Source organism: Erpetoichthys calabaricus, chromosome 5 (assembly GCF_900747795.2).
Source record: "Erpetoichthys calabaricus chromosome 5, fErpCal1.3, whole genome shotgun sequence".
NCBI lineage: Eukaryota > Metazoa > Chordata > Cladistia > Polypteriformes > Polypteridae > Erpetoichthys > Erpetoichthys calabaricus.
Genome location: NC_041398.2, coordinates 155,798,830 through 155,819,003, shown reverse-complemented (window position 1 = coordinate 155,819,003; position 20,174 = coordinate 155,798,830). Strand labels below are relative to the sequence as shown.

The 20,174-nt window shown below is 38.5% G+C and overlaps 1 protein-coding gene across 12 annotated transcripts in view; it reads right to left on the bottom strand.

Annotated features, from left to right (window-relative positions):
* The window catches only part of adgrl3.1 (adhesion G protein-coupled receptor L3.1), a 1,303,645-nt gene that overhangs the window by 484,910 nt on the left and 798,561 nt on the right, over window positions 1–20,174 (bottom strand). For 8 of the 12 annotated variants that reach the window (XM_051927733.1, XM_028802158.2, XM_051927732.1 and 5 more), the window contains one exon: window positions 7,861–8,037. In XM_051927733.1, the coding sequence (XP_051783693.1) occupies window positions 7,861–8,037 (177 nt within the window). The remainder of the gene's footprint in view (window positions 1–7,860; window positions 8,038–20,174) is intronic. The other 4 variants (XM_051927731.1, XM_028802156.2, XM_051927729.1 and 1 more) reach the window with 1 other exon arrangement.

The window sequence follows — 20,174 nt, the reverse complement described above, 5'->3', positions numbered from 1 at the left end:
AATTTCCTGCCTACAATTAAATCATGTAAATACGACACAATTGTTATCTCCGACCATGCCCCTCTAGTCTTGGAGCTAAAATCATTAAGCCCCTCACACTCACCTCGCAGATGGCGCCTTAACCCTCTTCTAGTATGACATCCGGCGCCGCCGTGAGTGGCAGCCTTTTCAGCAGCTCCGTGTATTATTTATTGTATCAGTATGCTGCTGCTGAAGAATGTGAATTTCCCATCGGGATTAATAAAGTATCTATCTATCTATCTATTGGCAGACGAGAACTGCGCAGAATTTATATCCAAACAAATCAGCTTCTTCCTAGAGACAACCACGCCCACAGAGGTTTCTGCAGGAACACTCTGGGAAACTCTAAAGGCCTTCTTAAGAGGACAGATTATTTCATATCTTTCCCACAGAAATAAATTAGAAACCAAGAAGCGAAATTACTAGAATAGATGAAGAACAAGCCAGGCGTCCAAGTGAAGCTCTTCACAGGAAAAGGAAGGCCCTGCATACAGAACTTAACATCTTAACAACTAAAGAAACTGAACAACTTATTTACAAGTCAAGACATCATTACTATGAACACGGAGAAAAAGCTAACAAGCTTTTAGCTCAACAAATTCACAAACAAGAAGTTCGCAATGCAATACCAGTAATCACCAACACGAATGGAGAAGAAATTATTGACCATAAAAATATAATGTACGCATTTAGAGATTATTATAAATCCTTATATTCTACTGAGCTCAAAGAAGACAACACACAATCTAATGCATTTCTGGATACATTACAGACACCACAAATAGATGCTTTAAGTGCTGAGGAACTGGATAAACCTCTGACGCTAACAGAATTACTAGATGCTATAAAGTCACTTCAAAGCAGGAAATCAGCAGGCCCTGATGGTTACCCCGTAGAATTTTATAAGAAATTCTCCACTTAGCTAGCTCTCCTCTTATTGGCAACATTTACAGAAGCTAGAGACAACCAAATACTACCTCAAACATTTCGTCAAGCATTAATCACCGTCTTTCCTAAACAAAATAAGGACTTGTTACAATGTGCATCATACAGACCATTTTCACTCCTGAATAATGATTTTAAGATACTCTCAAAAATTCTAGCTAGAAGAATGGAGAAAGTGCTGCCTTCGGTAATATCACAGGATCAAACTGGATTTATTAAAGGCTGACACCTATCTTCCAATCTCCGACGCTTGTTTAATGTTATATATTCACCAGCAAAATCAAACACCCCAGAGATATTACTATCATTGGACGCAGAAAAAGCATTTGATATGATTGAATGAAACTACCTTTTCACTGCATTGGAGAAATTTGGGTTTGGCCCGAATATTTGTGCATGGATCAAACTACTGTATACCAATCCAGAAGCTTCAGTTTGTATTAATAACATTTCTTCAGACTACTTTAAGCTAGAACGTGGTACCAGACAAGGATGTCCCTTGTCACCACTGCTGTTTGCAATCGCCATTGAACCACTGGCGGTTCACTGTCGAAATTCTTATCAGATAAAGGGGATTATCAGAGAATTACTGGAACAGAAAATTTCTCTATATGCAGATGATATGGTTTTATATATATCAGACCCAGAAAACACTGTCCATGCAGTTTTAACAGCACTAACAGAATTTCAAAAGATATCTGGTCTTAGAATTAATCTGAATAAAAGTATACTCTTTCCAGTGAATTCACAAGCATATAATATTAGATTGGACACCCTACCGTTTACCATAGCAGATCAGTTTAAATACCTAGGGGGTAAATATCACAAGTAAAACATAAAGCTCTTTATCAACAAAATTTTGCCGTCTGTATGGAAAAAATTAAGCAAGACTTGCATAGATGGTCAACCTTTCATCTCACTCTACCCGGAAGAATTAACCTTGTTAAGATGAATATCCTTCCTAAACTTCTTTATTTATTTCAAAACATTCCAATATATATCAATAAATCGTTTTTTAAACAGATTCAACAATAACCTCATTCATTTGGAACTCAAAAACACCCACGTATCTGAAGAGCGACCCTGCAAAGACCTCAGGCAGAAGGTGGCATGGCTTTACCTAATTTTCAGTTTTATTACTGGGCAGCAAACATACAAGCCATAAAAACCTGGACACAAATATATGAACATACACAGGCTTGGTCTGCAATAGAAGTAAAATCCTGTAGTACTTCTTTATACTCCCTGCTCTGCTCTCCAATAAATGCAAGTTATCGCAAATATACTAATAACCCAATTGTGCTTTATTCACTCAGAATATGGAACCAACTTAGAAAGCATTTTAAGATGGAAAATCTTTTATCCGCGGCACCTCTGCAAGAGAACCACCTCTTTCAACCCTCGCAAACATATCCAGTTTTTAATACCTGGAAGAGTTTTGCGATTAAAATGCTCAGAGATCTTTATATAGAAAACATATTTGTATCTTTTGAACAATTACGTTCAAAATTCAACCTCCCAGCTACACATTTCTTTCACTATCTTCAAATTAGAAATTTTGTCAAACAGAAACTGCCCGATTTTCCTCACCTCGTACCCTCCACAATGCTGGAAAAAATACTGCTCAATTTCGAGGAATTAAACACCATTTCTGCATTATATAAAATCCTATTAGAGTCCCTACCTTTCAAAGATCCAAGAGAACATTGGGAAGAAGATCTCTTAATCAATATATCAGAAAAGGAGTGGAAGGTAGCAAAACAGAGAATTCACTCGAGCTCCATATGCGCAAATCATAGAATTATTCAACTAAAAATTATATATCAAGCTCATCTGTCTCGCTTAAAACTGTCCAAAATGTTTCCAGGGCAAGATGCAACCTGTGAATGCTGCAACCAAGCTCCTGCCTCACTGGGTCACATGTTCTGGGCCTGCACCAAACTAACATCATTTTGGACCAAAATTTTTAAGTGCCTCTCAGACAGCCTTGGTATCACAATCCTCCTAACCCATTAACAGCTGTGTTCGGTGTTCTTCCAGACAGACTTGAAGTGGAGTATGACAAGCAAACGGTGATTGCATTCACTACACTTTTGGCACGCAGACTTATTCTGTTAAATTGGAAGAATCCTAGCTCTCCTCTGATAAGTCAGTGGGAAACCGATGTTTTATATTATTTGAAATTGGAAAAAATCAAATTTTCAGTTAGAGGATCTGTACAAAATTTTTTCAAAACCTGGCAGGATCTAATCAATATTATTTTAGAATAGGAAAAATAACTATTACCGCATTTAATTCCCTTCTCCATTTCTTATTTACCTATATATATTTCTCCCTTTCTTTTGTTTATTGTTGCCTTATTAAAAAGTTCTAAGCAATTCTCCTTTGGCTAAGCTCTCCAGCTCAGGGGTGGGGTTTGATTTGTCTTCAATTTTGTTTGGTTATAAATTGATCTATCTGTATGGAATGATTACAATAAAAATTAATAAATAAATTTAAAAAAAAAGTGTTCAAAAGGTGCAGTGCTCAAAATGTTGGTAAATAAATAACCAATAAAATGAAGTTTGCTGTGGAGGTTAAAAACCAATGAATAGAAAACCCATTAAAAACAAGATTAAAAAAACACAATGCAGGAAACTCATTTAAAATCCACAAGCTCTGGTGCCATCCTTTAACACTGTTGCCTCTCCAGCTTATGTTATTTGGATCTTGCAGGCCAGAGAGATGTCGAGCAACAAGTACAGACCCCCATTTCTTCCAGCACATGCCCCTGCCACCAATCCCACAGCATTCGCATGCAACAACCAAGCCCTGCTCCACCCAGACTGCTGCCGATCCTGGCTCCACCCGGCACTGGTGCTCTGTAATCCCACCACTGCCATTAGCTCCACCCATCAAGAGCATGTAATGGTCACTCCTGTTCCCAAGTCTCTCGACAGGAGCAACCCACAGTCCCCTCCTGAGCAATGGCCACAAGTTTCTCCTTGTGGCTCTACTCCTGTCCACCTGTTTTCTCTCTCTCTTTCTCTTTCCTCCCTGCACAACACAATTTTGTGGTGATGTAACCATGACACAACAGGCAGCTGCTAGCGGATGTGTCCATTCACAACTGCATTTAAGGCAGTGTGGCAATGATGCACTTCATATCTGTGCATATTATGTATATTTTCTCTGAAACCATTTTTTTTCAATAGCTTCATTAAGCAATTCTATTTATTAAGAGTTATGCTCTGATTTTTTTAGTTTGACATTTGCTTTGCGATTTGGCTCTGATGAACTATGATTTGATCATTTGGTTACAACACCCTTCTTTGTTTCTCTTTATTTCTCACATCAATTTTCATCTAACTGAAATTTGTGCTCTATTATTTTCTGACCAAAATTCCTCTTCTAGCAGTACCCTTAGTGCCATATCTCATAAAATCTATGACTTCAAGTACAGTACTTTTTCTGCTTATGGATTGAGTTATTAGTGTAATTAAAACCTTTAGTGGTTAGTGAGTAAACACTAGATCTTTACATTTAAATTTGTTTTGTAAAGTTCAGCTTATGAAGATATGAGGAGGGAATCCTCATAATGTCTTGAAGCCACTACTGCTGAGATGGGTCTTCAGCAACACTGAATTGGATTATGTGAGTTTAAGAATGTTGGATTGTATCAGCAGTTAGTAAACAAACTTCAAAACTAGATAAAGATGAGGAAACATGGTCAATGCAGCAGTAAATCTGCATGGTAATTTAATTACTTTGAAACATAATAGAAGTGTATTGCTAAAAGACAAGTGAAACAATCTGCTTAGTTTGCTTTTGCCTGAGTTTAGATTTAGACAACTAGCAACAAGAATTTAAGGAAAAAAATACAAACTGATTACAGATGGCTATGACGTCTGAATATATTCGGACCAGATAAGAAAAAGTAGTATCACTTCCATTAATTTAACATTGATTCAACTCTGAGAAATGGTGTACACCGATTAGGAGCATTAGATTTAGACAACTAGCAACAAGAATTTAAAGAAAAAAATACAAACTGATTACAGATGGCTATGATGTCTGAATATATTCAGACCAGATAAGAAAAAGCAGTACAGGTAGTCCCCATGTTACAGACATCTGACCTACGACTTATCAACGAGGATGCAGCTGCGATGCATGCGCCTCAGTAACTGACGCTCTGTCATCTTAGGCCTGGGGATGCAGAAAGCGGTGGCTGGAGGGGGGCCATTTTGCTGCTCACGCAGTGTAGTGTCCCTCGGGTGGCTCCCGGCGGCAAGTGGTGACCCGTGGTCCATAGTCACCGGGGCCACAGCTATCGCTCGTGTGCAGGACAATGGTTCACTGCCCACCCACTACGCTGCCGCAGCTACTGCTCCTGACTGGACACAGGCTGGATGGAGCAGAGGGGGGCATTTCACTGCCCGCCCAGCACACACGGCTGGTAATGCTGCAAGCGGTGACCCGGTTGTGGCTGAATAGGGCAGCGGGGGTAGCATTGTAGTGTGCCTCGAATGGCTGCCTGTTGAATTGGGGTTGGGCGATTCACTACTCGTCATTGGCCGCACCGTGTTTGTTCAACAGCATACTGTAGTGGAGGTGACTGTGAGGTGGGCTGGCGATGAACCTGCCTCTCGCCGCCCCCATTCATTCTCAATAGCAAGCCTGCTTGTACTGTTACACACATAGCAGGAAGTTGTCTCTTGTCAGTACATCAGACGTGCTGATGACTGGTGCCTTCCTGCTGTGATAACTTGTACAGTGCTGTGCAGAAGAGCTCATCTTAACCTTTTGTCTTCACCCTTCAAGAATGTCTCTGAAACACAAATCTGATGCAAGTGCTGGTGATACAGTAAAGAAGAAAAAAACCATCACCATTAAAAATAAAGTAGAAATAATAAAAAGGTCAGAGAGAGGTGAAACTCCATCATTATTTGGCAGAGCACTTGGTTACAATCGGTTAAAAATAGCATTTATTAAAATAATGTACCTGTTCCGACTTACATACAAATTCAACTTAAGTACAAACCTACAGTCCCTATCTCGTATGTAACCCGGGGACTGCCTGTATCACTTCCATTAATTTAATATTGATTCAACTCTGAGAAATGATGTACACCGATTAGGAGCATGAGGACCAGGAACTAGGAAAACAAAACTATCTAATGAAAGGCTAAAGAGGAGAACCAAAAATCGAAGAAAGAGCTAGATTTTGTTTACCAGAAATTCACTCTAGACTTGAACAGATCTTTTACAAGGTATTCATAAACTTTGACAACAAGTTCGATTTAAAATTTTTATAACACCATGACCATAACATAATTTGATATCATGTGTTGCAACATCCAGTGACACACCTCCCAGTAACAGGAGCATCTATCATAGCAATGGCTATCCTGAATGGTGGCACACACATGAAGGCAAAATGTTGTCATAGGAGATTCAAACATAATGGTAAATAAAATAAACAAGTCTAAAATGAAGTTATAATACGTAAATGAGCATGCAGATGAATTATCTGTACAGTAATCCCTCCTCCATCGCGGGGGTTGCGTTCCAGAGCCACCTGCAAAATAAGAAAATCCGCGAAGTAGAAACCATATGTTTATATGGTTATTTTTATATTGTCATGCTTGGGTCACAGATTTGCGCAGAAACACAGGAGGTTGTAGAGAGACAGGAACGTTATTCAAACACTGCAAACAAACATTTGTCTCTTTTTCAAAAGTTTAAACTGTGCTCCATGACAAGACAGAGATGACAGTTCCGTCTCACAATTAAAAGAATGCAAACATATCTTCCTCTTCAAAGGAGTGCTTGTCAGGAGCACAGAATGTCACATAGATAGAGAAAAGCAAACAAATCAATAGGGCTGTTTGCTTTTAAGTATGCGAAGCACCACGGCACAAAGCTGTTGAAGTCGGCAGCTCACACCCCCTCCGTCAGGAGCAGACAAAGAGAGAGAGAGACAGAGTTTGTTTTTCAATCAAAAATCAATACGTGCCCTTCGAGCTTTTAAGTATGCGAAGCACCTTGCAGCTTGTCGTTTCAGGAAGCAGCTGCACAAAAGATAGCAACGTGAAGATAATCTTTCAGCATTTTTAGACGAGCGTCCGTATCGTCTAGGTGTGCGAACAGCCCCCCTGCTCACACCCCCTACGTCAGGATCACAGATAGTCAGCGCAAGAGAGAGAGAAAAGTAAGTTGGGTAGCTTCTCAGCCATCTGCCAATAGCGTCCCTTGTATGAAATCAACTGGGCAAACCAACTGAGGAAGCATGTACCAGAAATTAAAAGACCCATTGTCCGCAGAAATCTGCGAACCAGCAAAAAATCCGCGATATATATTTAAATATGCTTACATATAAAATCCGCGATGGAGTGAAGCCGTGAAAGGCGAAGCGCGATATAGCGAGGGATCACTGTATTTGAAAACCATAGACAAATATATACTAGCACAAAGAAAAATGTAGGAAAAAATGCATACAATCTCTTCATAATAATGAACATATATACAGTACATATTAATACAAAACACAATATCTAGAAAGACATGAAACAACAGACATACTGACATACATACCTGAGTGGTACATACTAAAGGTGAAACCTATAATGTGTTTATTGTTAAATATAGATACAAAAAAGTGACTTATAACACATCAATAAAATTCCCACCTCCCCATCCATGTTAAATTTTGCATTCCTATCCTGTGTTAATGTTAGTCCTCCCTAAAATTCCCTATTTAATTTTTCTGAAGGCATCCTGGTGTAAGTTTGTTGATTGGATATACAGTAGGATGGCAGTGGTTAAGACTATTTTACCTAGGACTGAATTAAATGCCATGTCTTCATTCATAAAAAAGTGAATTCAGATTCTTTTTTAAAATGTTTTTTTTACCTTAATCTCTACGTGTGCCATTAGAACTGCAAAATTGGTAAGATGAGTACAAGAACATGTTGTATGAGTCTTATTAGTTCCAAGTAGACGGCATCCTTGAGTTGACCAGTATCCAGTCATTGTCCGTCTTGAGTAGTTCCAATATGAGCAGTTTGGGTTGAAGTTTTCTTCAGACTGCTAAAGAGATAATTGAAAAAGCAAAGTAAATAGCAAATAATACAGAATAAACACAATTTATTTAAATTATTTTCCTGAAATTGTAAGGTTATTTACACAATTCTGAAATTTTTATTTACCATATATACTTGTGTATAAGTCGGGTCTTGAAACCCAAAAAATCGATCAAAAATCAGACCCCGACTTATATACCTGTTCAAAAATATGACATCTTCTTGCTTCCGCCAATCTCGCACCAGTTTCTCAGACACATCAAATTTTGTTGCAGCAGCGCAGTTACAAATTTCTTTCGCCACTTCAACAACTTTTAATTTAAAACCAGGTTAATTTTTCTTTTGATCGAACGCTTCATCGTAGGTAAGGGATGCTCTTATGATAAAGGTGTATGAGGGTATGAGACACAAAAAAAACAAAACAATGCAAACGTCGCTTCAGAATAGTTCAGGTATTACCATGTGGTCATGTACTGTAGGTAGAATACATAGAAAAAAAAGTGTGCTCCGTGATTATTCTGTCAGGTGGGCATTAGCATATCATAATCTCTTTGACCAATAGCGCATGTTTTCCGCATTCGACTTATATGACCGACATTAAAAAATACCAGAAAGTATACGGTAAAATCAAGCCCCGACTTATTCATGGGAGAACTTAAACGCAAGTATATACGGTATTTGTTGTTGTCCTAGATTTTGTATATGAAATAGATGAAAGTAGGAATGATCAACAAAGTACAGCAAATCACATCAAGTTTAAGTGAAAAAGCTAAATAAAAAATGTAAGTTAACCAACTGAAACATTCACTTTTGCATAAAACTGCTCAAATAAAATAAATTAACTAAAATGTCACATAATATGATGGACTACAATTTTTGAGGGAGTCAATGGATCACATGCTTCAAAGGAATGTGTAAATAACTACATATCTGTTTGTAAGGTTATACTGTATACAAGAGACCTTCAAAAGTAAATAGCAATGTAAAGAATGCAGATTACAGAGAAGCAAAACACAGGAAAAGTTACAAAATACAAGAAACTACAAGTGACATAAAAACTGACATACTGACATACTGACATGTGTACTGACATGGAAGAAGTGCTCAAGGGCAGAGAAAACAAATGAAGAACCTGGCAACTCAGTAAGTAAATAACCGACGAATAGTTAACAGTAACTCTAATTCCTTAGTAGAAGCATGCAGTAGTAATAGTAAATAGTATTCAGTAAGCTTTTAACCAAGAAGGAATTAGGGTGTAAAAAGGTTTACTTGATAAAATAGTTCTTAGCATTCAGGAAAGTAGCACTATATGAGGGTGGCAGCATAAGTGTACATAAGTGTACATTAATAGAAGGGAACACAAATGGTGTAGAGAGGGGCACACAGCTTAAAAGGAAGAATTGTAGAAAGAGGGGCAAAGAATTAGTCCTGTTTGATGTTGGACTTTTTGGAGGGTGGCTTGGATAAGTCAGGCCTCCTTTAACGTTATTCCTGAAGGAGATATCAGCTAATCCTGCACCTTGAGCTCAGGGACACTGAACTTAAGGAGGAGTTAGCTGGCCTGTGTTGTAGTACAGAATTGGCAGATCTGACCCAAATGTCCTTTATGGAGATGCTGTGCACAATTAAAGTGGAATGGAAACTCCAGACTAGACAGGTAGACATAGTGGGTCATAGTTGGACATAGGCACAAGGTAAAAGAGTCACGCTGTCCAGGGAGCATTGTACCCAGAATTAGAGGTGCCACACCTTTATCAGGACCTTGTGCAGCTGGATGGTGACTTTAAAAACTGGTAATGGACAGGTATGAAGAGCCCCACCAGACTACCTCAAAACCACTCCCCACAAAGACAGAGGCTTTGATAATAAGGGAGTCATTATGGGGACTGAGACACAGGTTTGTTCCAGAGACAGAGTTTCACACAGTATGAAGCTTTATGAGTGCACAGGTTGGAGATCTCTCTGGAAGGGTGGATAATTCTAAGAAGGTTAAGAAAGCTAACAGAATGTTAAGCTATACAGCAAGATGTGTAGAGTACAAGTCAAAGGAGGTTATACTGAAGCTTTATAAATCACTGGTGAGACCTCACCTGGAGTGTTGTGTGCAGTTATAATATCTGGACTTTAAAAAGGACACAGCAGCACTATGAGAAGTCTGGAAAGAGCAACTAGGCTGCTTTCAAGACTGCAGGATAAGAGTTTTGAGGAAAGATAAATAAAGGCATTGAACCTTTTCAGTTTAAGCAAACAAAGATTAAAAGCTGACATGATTGATGTTTCCAAAATTAAGAAATAAAATAGTATAGTGAATAGAGGCTATTACTTTAGAATGAGTTCAACAAGAACAAAGGGACTCAGATGGGTGAAAAGTTATTGTAATACTCCTATCTTACTGTTTAAGAAGCTAAAATCTGATGCTTGGTGATTCATCCAAGATTTGTGAACTGTTAATACATGTGTTACATCTTACACTCCTGTTTTTCCTGATCCTTCCACTATTTTGTATTTGATTCCACCAGACACCACCCATTATACAGTGGTTGATCTGTGCAGTGCCTTTTCTCAGTTCTGATACATCTGAACTACTATTTGTTTGCCTTCAGTTTTGAAGGGCAAAAATATACTTTTTTGCCTCAAGATGATTATGAATCGCCAACTCTTTTTAGTCAAGCATTGAATGCAGACCTTGAGTCTGTTTGGTTTTATTGCTCTGTTTTGATTCAATATGTGCACGATTTGTTAATTGCTTCCATGTCAGATGAAGTATGTGTTCAGGAATCTGTAACATTGCTATGTGCATTGGATGAAAGAGGGCACAATGAGTCTCTTTCTGAGTTGCAGTTTAACCATACAGGAGTTAAGTACTCGGGACACATTCTGGATGGGCCATCTCAAGCACTGTCAGACGACTGAGTCCAACCGATTTTATCAGCACCAAAGCCTTAACCCATGCTTATATTTTGGCTAAGAGTCACTCTGTGACTATTTAAGTTAATTCAAGATATGTGTTTGGAGTGGTGCACGACTTTGGTACATTATGGCATTTTTTTACTTCTGAGGAAACACCCCCTAAAGCATGAATCCCTAGTTGCTAACCTTCTTAAAGCTGTTCTCCTATTCATCTTCTGTGGTTGTTATCAGCGAATATAAGGGTACTTCTGGTGATGTAGCTTGATGATATGCTTTGGCAGATTTCCTTTTAGTGTCCACATTTCAATCCACCTCTGTAACATCTGATTTACCAACCTTGAAGGCACAAGCTCTGGCTGAGGAACATGCTCACTGGTCTAGGCAGTGCTGCGCTCCCTTGGCTCTAGACAAAATGTGGGTGTCGCCAGATGGTCACACTTTTGCACCCAAAGCTCTCCTTCCATGGTTGACACTGACCGCTCATGGGGTCTCCCATTCTCTCAAACAGAGGAATGTGTGAACTAGTGAAGCAGATTTGGTTTGCTTCAGGATTGTCAAATATAGCTCAGCAACTTTGTCAACATTACTGAACCCCTTCATCAATTCAGCAGTTAATGTTAAATGCCTCCCAGGGCGAAGATATCTGACATTGAGGCTAAACTGGCCACCAATGAAGTATCAACCTAATTGATAAATGTTGGTAATAACAATATTTATTTACAGCAATCTGAGGTATTAATATGGAACTTCATCTTTCTATGCAACAAAGCAAAAAGAAAATGTCAAAATTTTGTTGTGTCTGGCCCCTTACCAAGATTATATAGAGGAGATGTGATTTACAGCTGCTTAGAGACCAGAAGCCTCATGTATAACCATTGCGTATACACAAAAATGTTGCATACGCTCGTTTCATAAACTTGGTGTAAAGCCACACACACTTTCACTGCAGCCTCGGTTTTACAAACTGGGAGCACTCCGCATCAAAGCAGTGCTACTGTTTCTGTGGTATTTCTTTTTTAGATTCATATCCATGACAGGGGCTATGTCAAATACACTGAAATTAATTGCATGCTTCAGAGCCTTTCCTGCATTGACCTCGAGGCTCAGAAATAATTTCATCTCAAGAGCTATTAACGCACTCAATCAGTCCATCAAGTGCTCCTGTAGAACTGTTTGTATTTATAATTACAATTACCGCTCTGTAACTTCCACTACAACTGTAATATTGCACAACCTGAGTCACTTTATGAACCATTTGCACTATCTGCATTATATGTACATGTAAATTGTACTTATGCTTTCATATTGTATATTTTTCATTATTTTTGTATTGCTTTTTTATTATTAGTAGTATTATTATTATCATTTTATAGGAAAATAAATTCATGGAGGGACTGCGTATTGAATCTCATTGTACCATCCCATGACAATAAATGAATTCAATTCAATTCAATAGAAAAGAACGCATATTTACAAATGATTATGACTGGCTTCTAAGTTGATTTAGATTTCCAAGAGCCTCTTGGAGCTGTGTGCTGTTCGAATAATTGGATGTATACTTGATATCATTCTTATGATGAAATGCATTAAAGTATGTATATTACATTTTACAAATAAATTGTTAACTTCATTTAAATAATAAATACTCTTAATAATTAAACATGTGAGGGCATGGTGGCACAGCGGTAGCAATGAGCCAATTACTCTTCCAGGGATTGTTTCTGCCTTGTGCTCTATGCTTGCTGGGACTGGCATGACCCTGGATGGATGAACAAGCATAACAAAGATTTTTCAATGTTCCTTAAAAGTTTTGAAGAAAAGCTTGCAGCTGGTTTTTCATTTATTATAGACACTTTTTGTGTAACAATTGGTTATGTAGAGAAATAAAACAGAAGGACAGGAATTGGGTGTTGGTATGTTTGACAGACACAGTACGCAGAAATAAATTATTTCATCCAGTGTCACGCACATCCCAGCAGACATCTTGTGGGAGGCAGGATCAGTCCTTGGAAGGGGCGCCAGCTCATCATTACTACTGTGCCACCATGCCCCCACATGTTAAATACACGATTTAGTGCATTTCTTCATGAAAATGGTATCAAGTATACATCTTAGTATTCTAAAATGTTAAAAGAGCTGTAATATCATGAATGCAATGTATTGTGTGCGGTAATCACTGTCTGCGTGCTCCTGTCGGTATAAGAGAAAGCCCGTTTAAGAAGCACATAGCAATTAACAACTGAGTTGGGGAACACATAGAATAAGAAGTATTTAACGTGTGTGGTACGCGGCTGGGGGTCAGACCCGGCCGGGATGCCTGGAAGGACTGGATCGTGGCATATTTATCCTCCGGGCCACGAGGGGGCAACCACCCTGGAGTAGAAGAGGCCCACGGAAATGGAGCAGGAAGGCTCAAGACCGTTGGGGCCTCTGGTTACCACCAGGGGGCGCCCCGAGCCTCATGGAGCCCGGGACTTATTCACTTCCACCACACCCATGGAGGACGTAAGATGAAGTTTACGATGTTCTAGTTTAATGACAAAGTAAATTACAAGATTAAAATTTAAAATTTGAGATTAAAGTCAACATTTTGAATAATCTCAACATACACCTTTTTTTTCTTCACTGTGTCCCTATTTTTTATCTTCTCTGTGGCCCTAATTCTCTACCATATGACACTCAGATACTCACATTTTCAATGTCAATTTTGAGATTTGACCATTCCTTTTTTGAAATTCTTTTTTATATGTGCTTTTGCCATTGTATTTTAACAAAACACTGACTGGAAGGGGCTATTTATATTGATTTACAAATTAAAATATGCAAAATTCTGAAAGGAGTCAGCGTGAGGCTGTAGGCACATAGATATGTGTATTAAAATTGACATTGATTAGAATTTATGAAGGGGAAGTGCATGGAATTTTGCTTACGTACAGTTTTATGCATCTGAATTTTTTTGTACATACACACATTTTTGTTTTTGTCGGTATGCCATGTTTTACTGTGAATTCTATGCACAGTGTTATGCATGAGCTCCCTGGTGTGCAAATAAAATCATAACCTTTGCGAACAACTGGGATGATGTATCCAGCAGGATCGCTTTTTCTCCACTGGGATGTGTTTCTTGATGCAGAATTGACTAGAACCAATATTGTCCCTTTTGTACCCATGGCGGAAAATAATTACAAGAGAAAGAGAGATATGGTACAAAAAGAGATATATGTATTTAACTTGCTTTAAAAGATGACATTCATTCCCAGAAAATAATGCACAATCCTGTATACATACATATTCAGGCTAGAGACAAGCAAAGGGACATCCAAGCCAAGTAGGAGAATGCTGACACACAGATGTCCCATCCAGCGAGGAATGTCAATGGCATAGTGAGCATGGTCTGTTGCTGTCACACTCATTCCTGTAGCAATTCGGAGCTTTAAAGGAAAAAAGGTTAACACAGCCCACCACAACACTAACATGTGCCATTAAACGTGTGTTAAAAATGTTAATATACCATCCTGAAGGAAATCGAAAACACGTAGAAACTGAGCAGCTATTGAAGTTATCTGGTAAGTACTGCTTAACTTACAAGCTTGTGTTAACACTATCTTTATAAGCAATTGTTAAAAAAGAAACAGCAGGTTGTGTACACAAATAAAGCTAAAATATAAAGAGCTCTAACTTAAATTGGAAAATGAACAAATAATAATAATTGGTTTTAACCTTGCAATGAGAAGCATGTTTCTAAGTGACCTTCCTGTGAGTACTAGTCATACTTTAGGAAGGAATCCATTGGATAAGTTTGGATTTAAAATGAGGCAACTTCTCACATGACAGAAAGAAATATGACCTTATAAAGAAATTTTGAGTTAAAGTATTTGCTGAAATGAAAATGTCTCCACTTTTGTTTAAAACTAGTCATAAACGTGAGAAACATCTTTCCTTTCAAACCCTGATCACGTTTTAAGGAAAATTGTTATTTTGATAATAATAAAAGACAAGGGAGACAATTTCTTGCAAGAATCAGAATGTGTCTGTGTGAAGATTGTCTGTTTTAGGAATTATTACAGTGGAGTGTGTGGTGGTGCAGTGGTTAACACTCTTGCTCAGCTATGTAAAGTGAAAGTTCAAGCTTATTTTTTTTGTGTGTGTCTAGTTGATATATTCTCTGTGACTGCGTGTTTTTGTTCTGGGAATGCTTTCTTGTTGTGGTATTGTGCCGTGTGGTTTCCCGATGGTTGAATATAATCCTTGCTGCCACAGAATTGGATTGTCAAGGAAGCTTCTTCTTCTTTTTCTTCTATAAAAAAATAATAACAAGCACAATCTTGAGTGAGTTTATAGTAGTGATGCAGTTGTAAAAGAAACTTAAGTCAGTATGAGAATTTGTTTTGTTAAAAACAATGTTAGCTAAGTAAGCTACTGGGGAATGAAGTGGGATAAAATGTAATTAGAAATGAACGCTACTTTGGTTGACAGATAAAGGGGTATAAAGAAGATTAAAGAATCTTGTTCAGGGTCTGGGGTAGTAGATGCTCTTATATGTCATTATGTGTAAGTCTGTGTCTCTTAAAATGATGTGCTTCTTTGTGTGTCAGGTGAATAATTAGTGATATGAAGCAGATCCCAAAGTCTGTGGTTTAGGTGGGGCGTACACATAGTAAGAGGGGATCATTTCCAAATTTTACACATAATAATACATGTGAATTTTTAGAAATGATCTTCCAAAGTAAATTAAAAGTTGATAATAACAATAATATTAAACATTGATTGGTAACTCTTCCTGTATGCTAGTCAGTAGGCCTGGACTGCCTGGACTGTCATTCATGAAGCTTAAAAACAGATGCAGTGTTAAACAAGGCAATACCCTACTGACCCTTCTGAGTTTTAGTGAAGCCAGTAAAAAGGGCAGGTAAGTTAGGAATTGTAAGATGTGAATTTCAATTAAGTATTAAGAGATGTGTAACTTCAAAACTATAAATGTTCTTTTTCTCCAGATTCAGCAAACACTCTGTGACCAATGGATGGAACACACAGAATACCAGCAATACAAGCCGCATTTTATTTATTTAGTTATTTTAATTTTATGAAGCCTAATACAGTATATCAATATATTATAAAGTTAGTGCTCAGTGATAATGCACTTAGATGGGTTGAGTATCAAGTCAGTTATACATCAGAAAATATATGTGCTACATGGGAAAGATACAGATGTAAGAAACTATGCTTTTGTAATAATTTAAGATATTTGAATCTTGGTATGATAAGCTACAGTTTGTTATAAGGTTTTGCTTTATAGATAAAAATGAATACACTCGTAAGTTGAAATATGTAACATCTTGTTATAGTTTAAGACATCTGTGATGGATAACTAATGTAATGTGTTTACAGTGATCCCTCGCTATATCGCGCTTCGCCTTTTGCGGCTTCACTCCATCGCAGATTTTATATGTAAGCATATTTAAATATATATCGCGGATTTTTCGCTGCTTCGCGGGTTTCTGAGGACAATGGGTCTTTTAATTTCTGGTACATGCTTCCTCAGTTGGTTTGCCCAGTTGATTTCATACAAGGGACGCTATTGGCAGATGGCTGAGAAGCTACCCAGCTTACTTTTCTTTCTCTCTCTCTTGCGCTGACTATCTGTGATCCTGACGTAGGGGGTGTGAGCAGGGGGGCTGTTCGCACACCTAGACGATACGGACGCTCGTCTAAAAATGCTGAAAGATTATCTTCACGTTGCTACCTTCTGTGTGCAGCTTTTAAGTATGCTGCACGGTGCTTCACATACTTAAAAGCTCAAAGGGCACGTATTGATTTTTTTATCCGTGTGTCTCTCTCTCTCTCTCTCTCTTTCTCTGCTCCTGACAGAGGGGGTGTGAGCTGCCGCCTTCAAAAGCTTTGTGCCGCGGTGCTTCACATACTTACAAGCCAAACAGCCCTATTGATTAGTTTGCTCCTTTGAAGAGGAAGATATGTTTGCATTCTTTTAATTGTGAGACTGAACTGTCATCTCTGTCTTGTCATGGAGCACAGCTTAAACTTTTGAAAAAGAGACAAATGTTTGTTTGCAGTGTTTGAATAACGTTCCTGTCTCTCTACAACCTCCTGTGTTTCTGCGCAAATCTGTGACCCAAGCATGACAATATAAAAATAACCATATAAACATATGGTTTCTACTTCGCGGATTTTCTTATTTCGCGGGTGGCTCTGGAACGCAACCCCCGCGATGGAGGAGGGATTACTGTATTTAGTTTAGTGTATTATACTATTGAAGAAACAATTTCACTAATCTGGTTGAAAATGTAACAACTTGCAATATTAGTTTATCTCTAATTGTCATTCATGATGTATGATATGAAACTGGGAACTGAGGGTCTAGGATTTCCATTAATGGTGCTCTGTGTTGTATTATACATATCTTTGATGAAGCACTGTTTTATGTTATGTATGTGCTCTACTCTCCATCCTTCTTCATTTAGTATAGAAAGTATTTAGTTTGTCCACTCAATTTAGTAGTTGTTCAAACCTCTCCAACTCCGATAACAGCTGGTGAAGAAATAACTCACTTACCCAGAGTGAAAGAATAGTAGAAGACAAGATTGCAATCCAGCTAAGTAAACCTGATGGCATAATATGATTGTGCAGACTTTCATTGCAGAAGCAAAGTGTTTATGGGTTTATAACACAAACAGACTGTGAAATGCCACTGAGGTCAAGAGATGAGATAACAGCTTTTGGATGCAAGGACTCTCATGATTGACTGCTATATCAAGCGCAGGACGTGAAGTGTTCCTTTGCTTAATGGAAATGTCACCATGCATGCATCTTTTTTGCTCTGTAATGGCAATCAGACTGTTTACTTTTTGTTTTAGTAATGGCAAGGACTGTTTAGTTCCTGTACCAGCCACATGTTTGTTCGAAGGGATCTACAAAGCCACCAAGCAAAAGACTCTACCTGCAAGCTACTGGGTTGGACAAGGCATGCATAGTAAGTTTAGGAAAAAATATTTGAAAGTATTACACAAGGGGCACAAGGATCAGTAGGCCAAGGATCAGAACATGTATAATTCACACCAGTTATACTTAATTGTAAACCAAAGTGGAATAGAGCATCCTATAGTGGGGAGGATAGAGTATAGCAATAGATCTGAAATACTACAATAGCATCTGATTTGTGTTATCTATACTAATTAATAAAAGGCAAAGCCCTCACTGACTGACTGACTGACTGACTGACTCATCACTAATTCTGCAACTTCCCGTGTAGGTGGAAGGCTGAAATTTGGCAGGCTGATTCCTTACAGCTTACTTACAAAAGTTAGGCAGGTTTCATTTCGAAATTCAACGCGTAATGGGCATAACTGGAACCTCTTTTTTCACAATATACTGTAATGGACGGCAGCTCAATGGCCGTGGGAGGAGGAGTTGAGTGTCACGTCATCACGCCTCCCACGTAATCACGTGAAAAGACTGTGAACGCAGTAGGGACAAATGAAGGAGGAGCCGCAAACAGCGAAGAACAAAAAATTCATTAAACAATTGAGAAGGGAGCGAATGAAGCATACAAGCATGTTCATAAGGGAAACAAAGCACGGTGTAAAACGTACGTTTAAATTAAGTTTATAGAAACGCTCCCGCTGCGGATTGCAATAACATATTCGCGAGATAAAAGTTTAATGAGAAGACACGAGGTATAAACGAACCACACGCCGTAGCGCAACGTTAGGGGCAACAGTTTCAACCATTCTATGATCTGCATCTCGCAACTGAAAGACGGCACATGGCGGATGTTAGCCGACTTGCTGACTGCAACATTAGGGGCTTCAACTCTGCCGCTGACGATAGAGATTCGATTCCCGAGAGAGGATGCAGTGAGTGTGTATGCCTGATGAGCCCAGAATTAGGGAGAAACACGTGTCGCATACTCTTTGCATTATTTGAAAGTAAACTATTACAACCATTCTATGATCAGCTTCTGGGAACACAAAGAGGGCACGTGGCGGATGTAAGGCGACTTCCTGACCAACCACAAGCGTAACCTGGCAGGTAACCATCCATACAGTCAGATTGTGATTCAGAAAACGAATGCCATGAATGTAATTACCACGATCTACATACTGTCAAATAAACGAAACACACGCCGTAGCGCGACAGCTGTGAAAAGCGAGGTTCACAAAAAAACAGATCCTTAACAAATTTTTATTGGTATATTTTCGATCCGTTTAAACAGGTTTCATTTTCTTCTTAAAAAATTAAAAGCAGCACTTCACCGCAACGAAGCGCGAGAATTTGGCTATATATATCTGCTTCTCACAATTAAAAGAGGGCACGTGGCGGATTTTAGACGACTTCATGACCAAACATAAGTGTTACCTGCCAGGTAGGGTTACCACTTTTAATACAAAAAAATAAGGGACGCATACTGCAGCGGGTGCCACATCCCAGTGCCAACAGTTTGCAGACTCTACTTAAAAGACCCGCCCTCCTCACTGTACAGTTAAAAAGACCAATCAAACTAACGATGACATCAAGTATTACCCAATCAAAAGTAGGAAAGGAGGCATCTTCATAAAATGCGTGTGGGATGATTTGCATGAGACGCTGCTTTAAAAAAAATGGTAAAAAAAATACGGGACAAATCCCGTCCCGTATTGATTCAAAATGGGACGTGCAATTTCATTCTCAAATACGGGACGATTCCTTATTTTAAAGGACGGGCGGCAACCCTACAGTGCCAGGTAACCACCCATACAATCAGATTGTGATTCAGACTAGGAATGCAATGAATGTAATTACCCCGATCAACATACAAGGCGAAAGCCTTGCAACATTCACAGATGATGGTTTGGGATAAGTACACCATAGAACATAAAAGAGCTTATGAAGCCTTGAACCGAAAAAAGCAAGATCTCAGAGATCGTAAAAAAAAAAAAAAAGGAGGTAATGTCGTTTTACTCGCTGTAGATTTTAGTCAAACATTACCAGTTATTTCACGAGGGAGACCAGCAGATGAACTCAACGCGTGTTTAAAATCCATGCTTCTCCCACGCTCGGTTATATGTCGCGTGTTCTCGGGTAGGTGCACCAAAAAATGTATACATTTAAGCATGTAATGGGCAAACAAAAAATGAGGTATACCCGAAGGCACTGCAGTAGTACTTAATGTAACTTTACTTCTTAAATGTTAATGTTTTACTGTTTAATAATTTATACGCTTCTTATATGTTGTTCAAA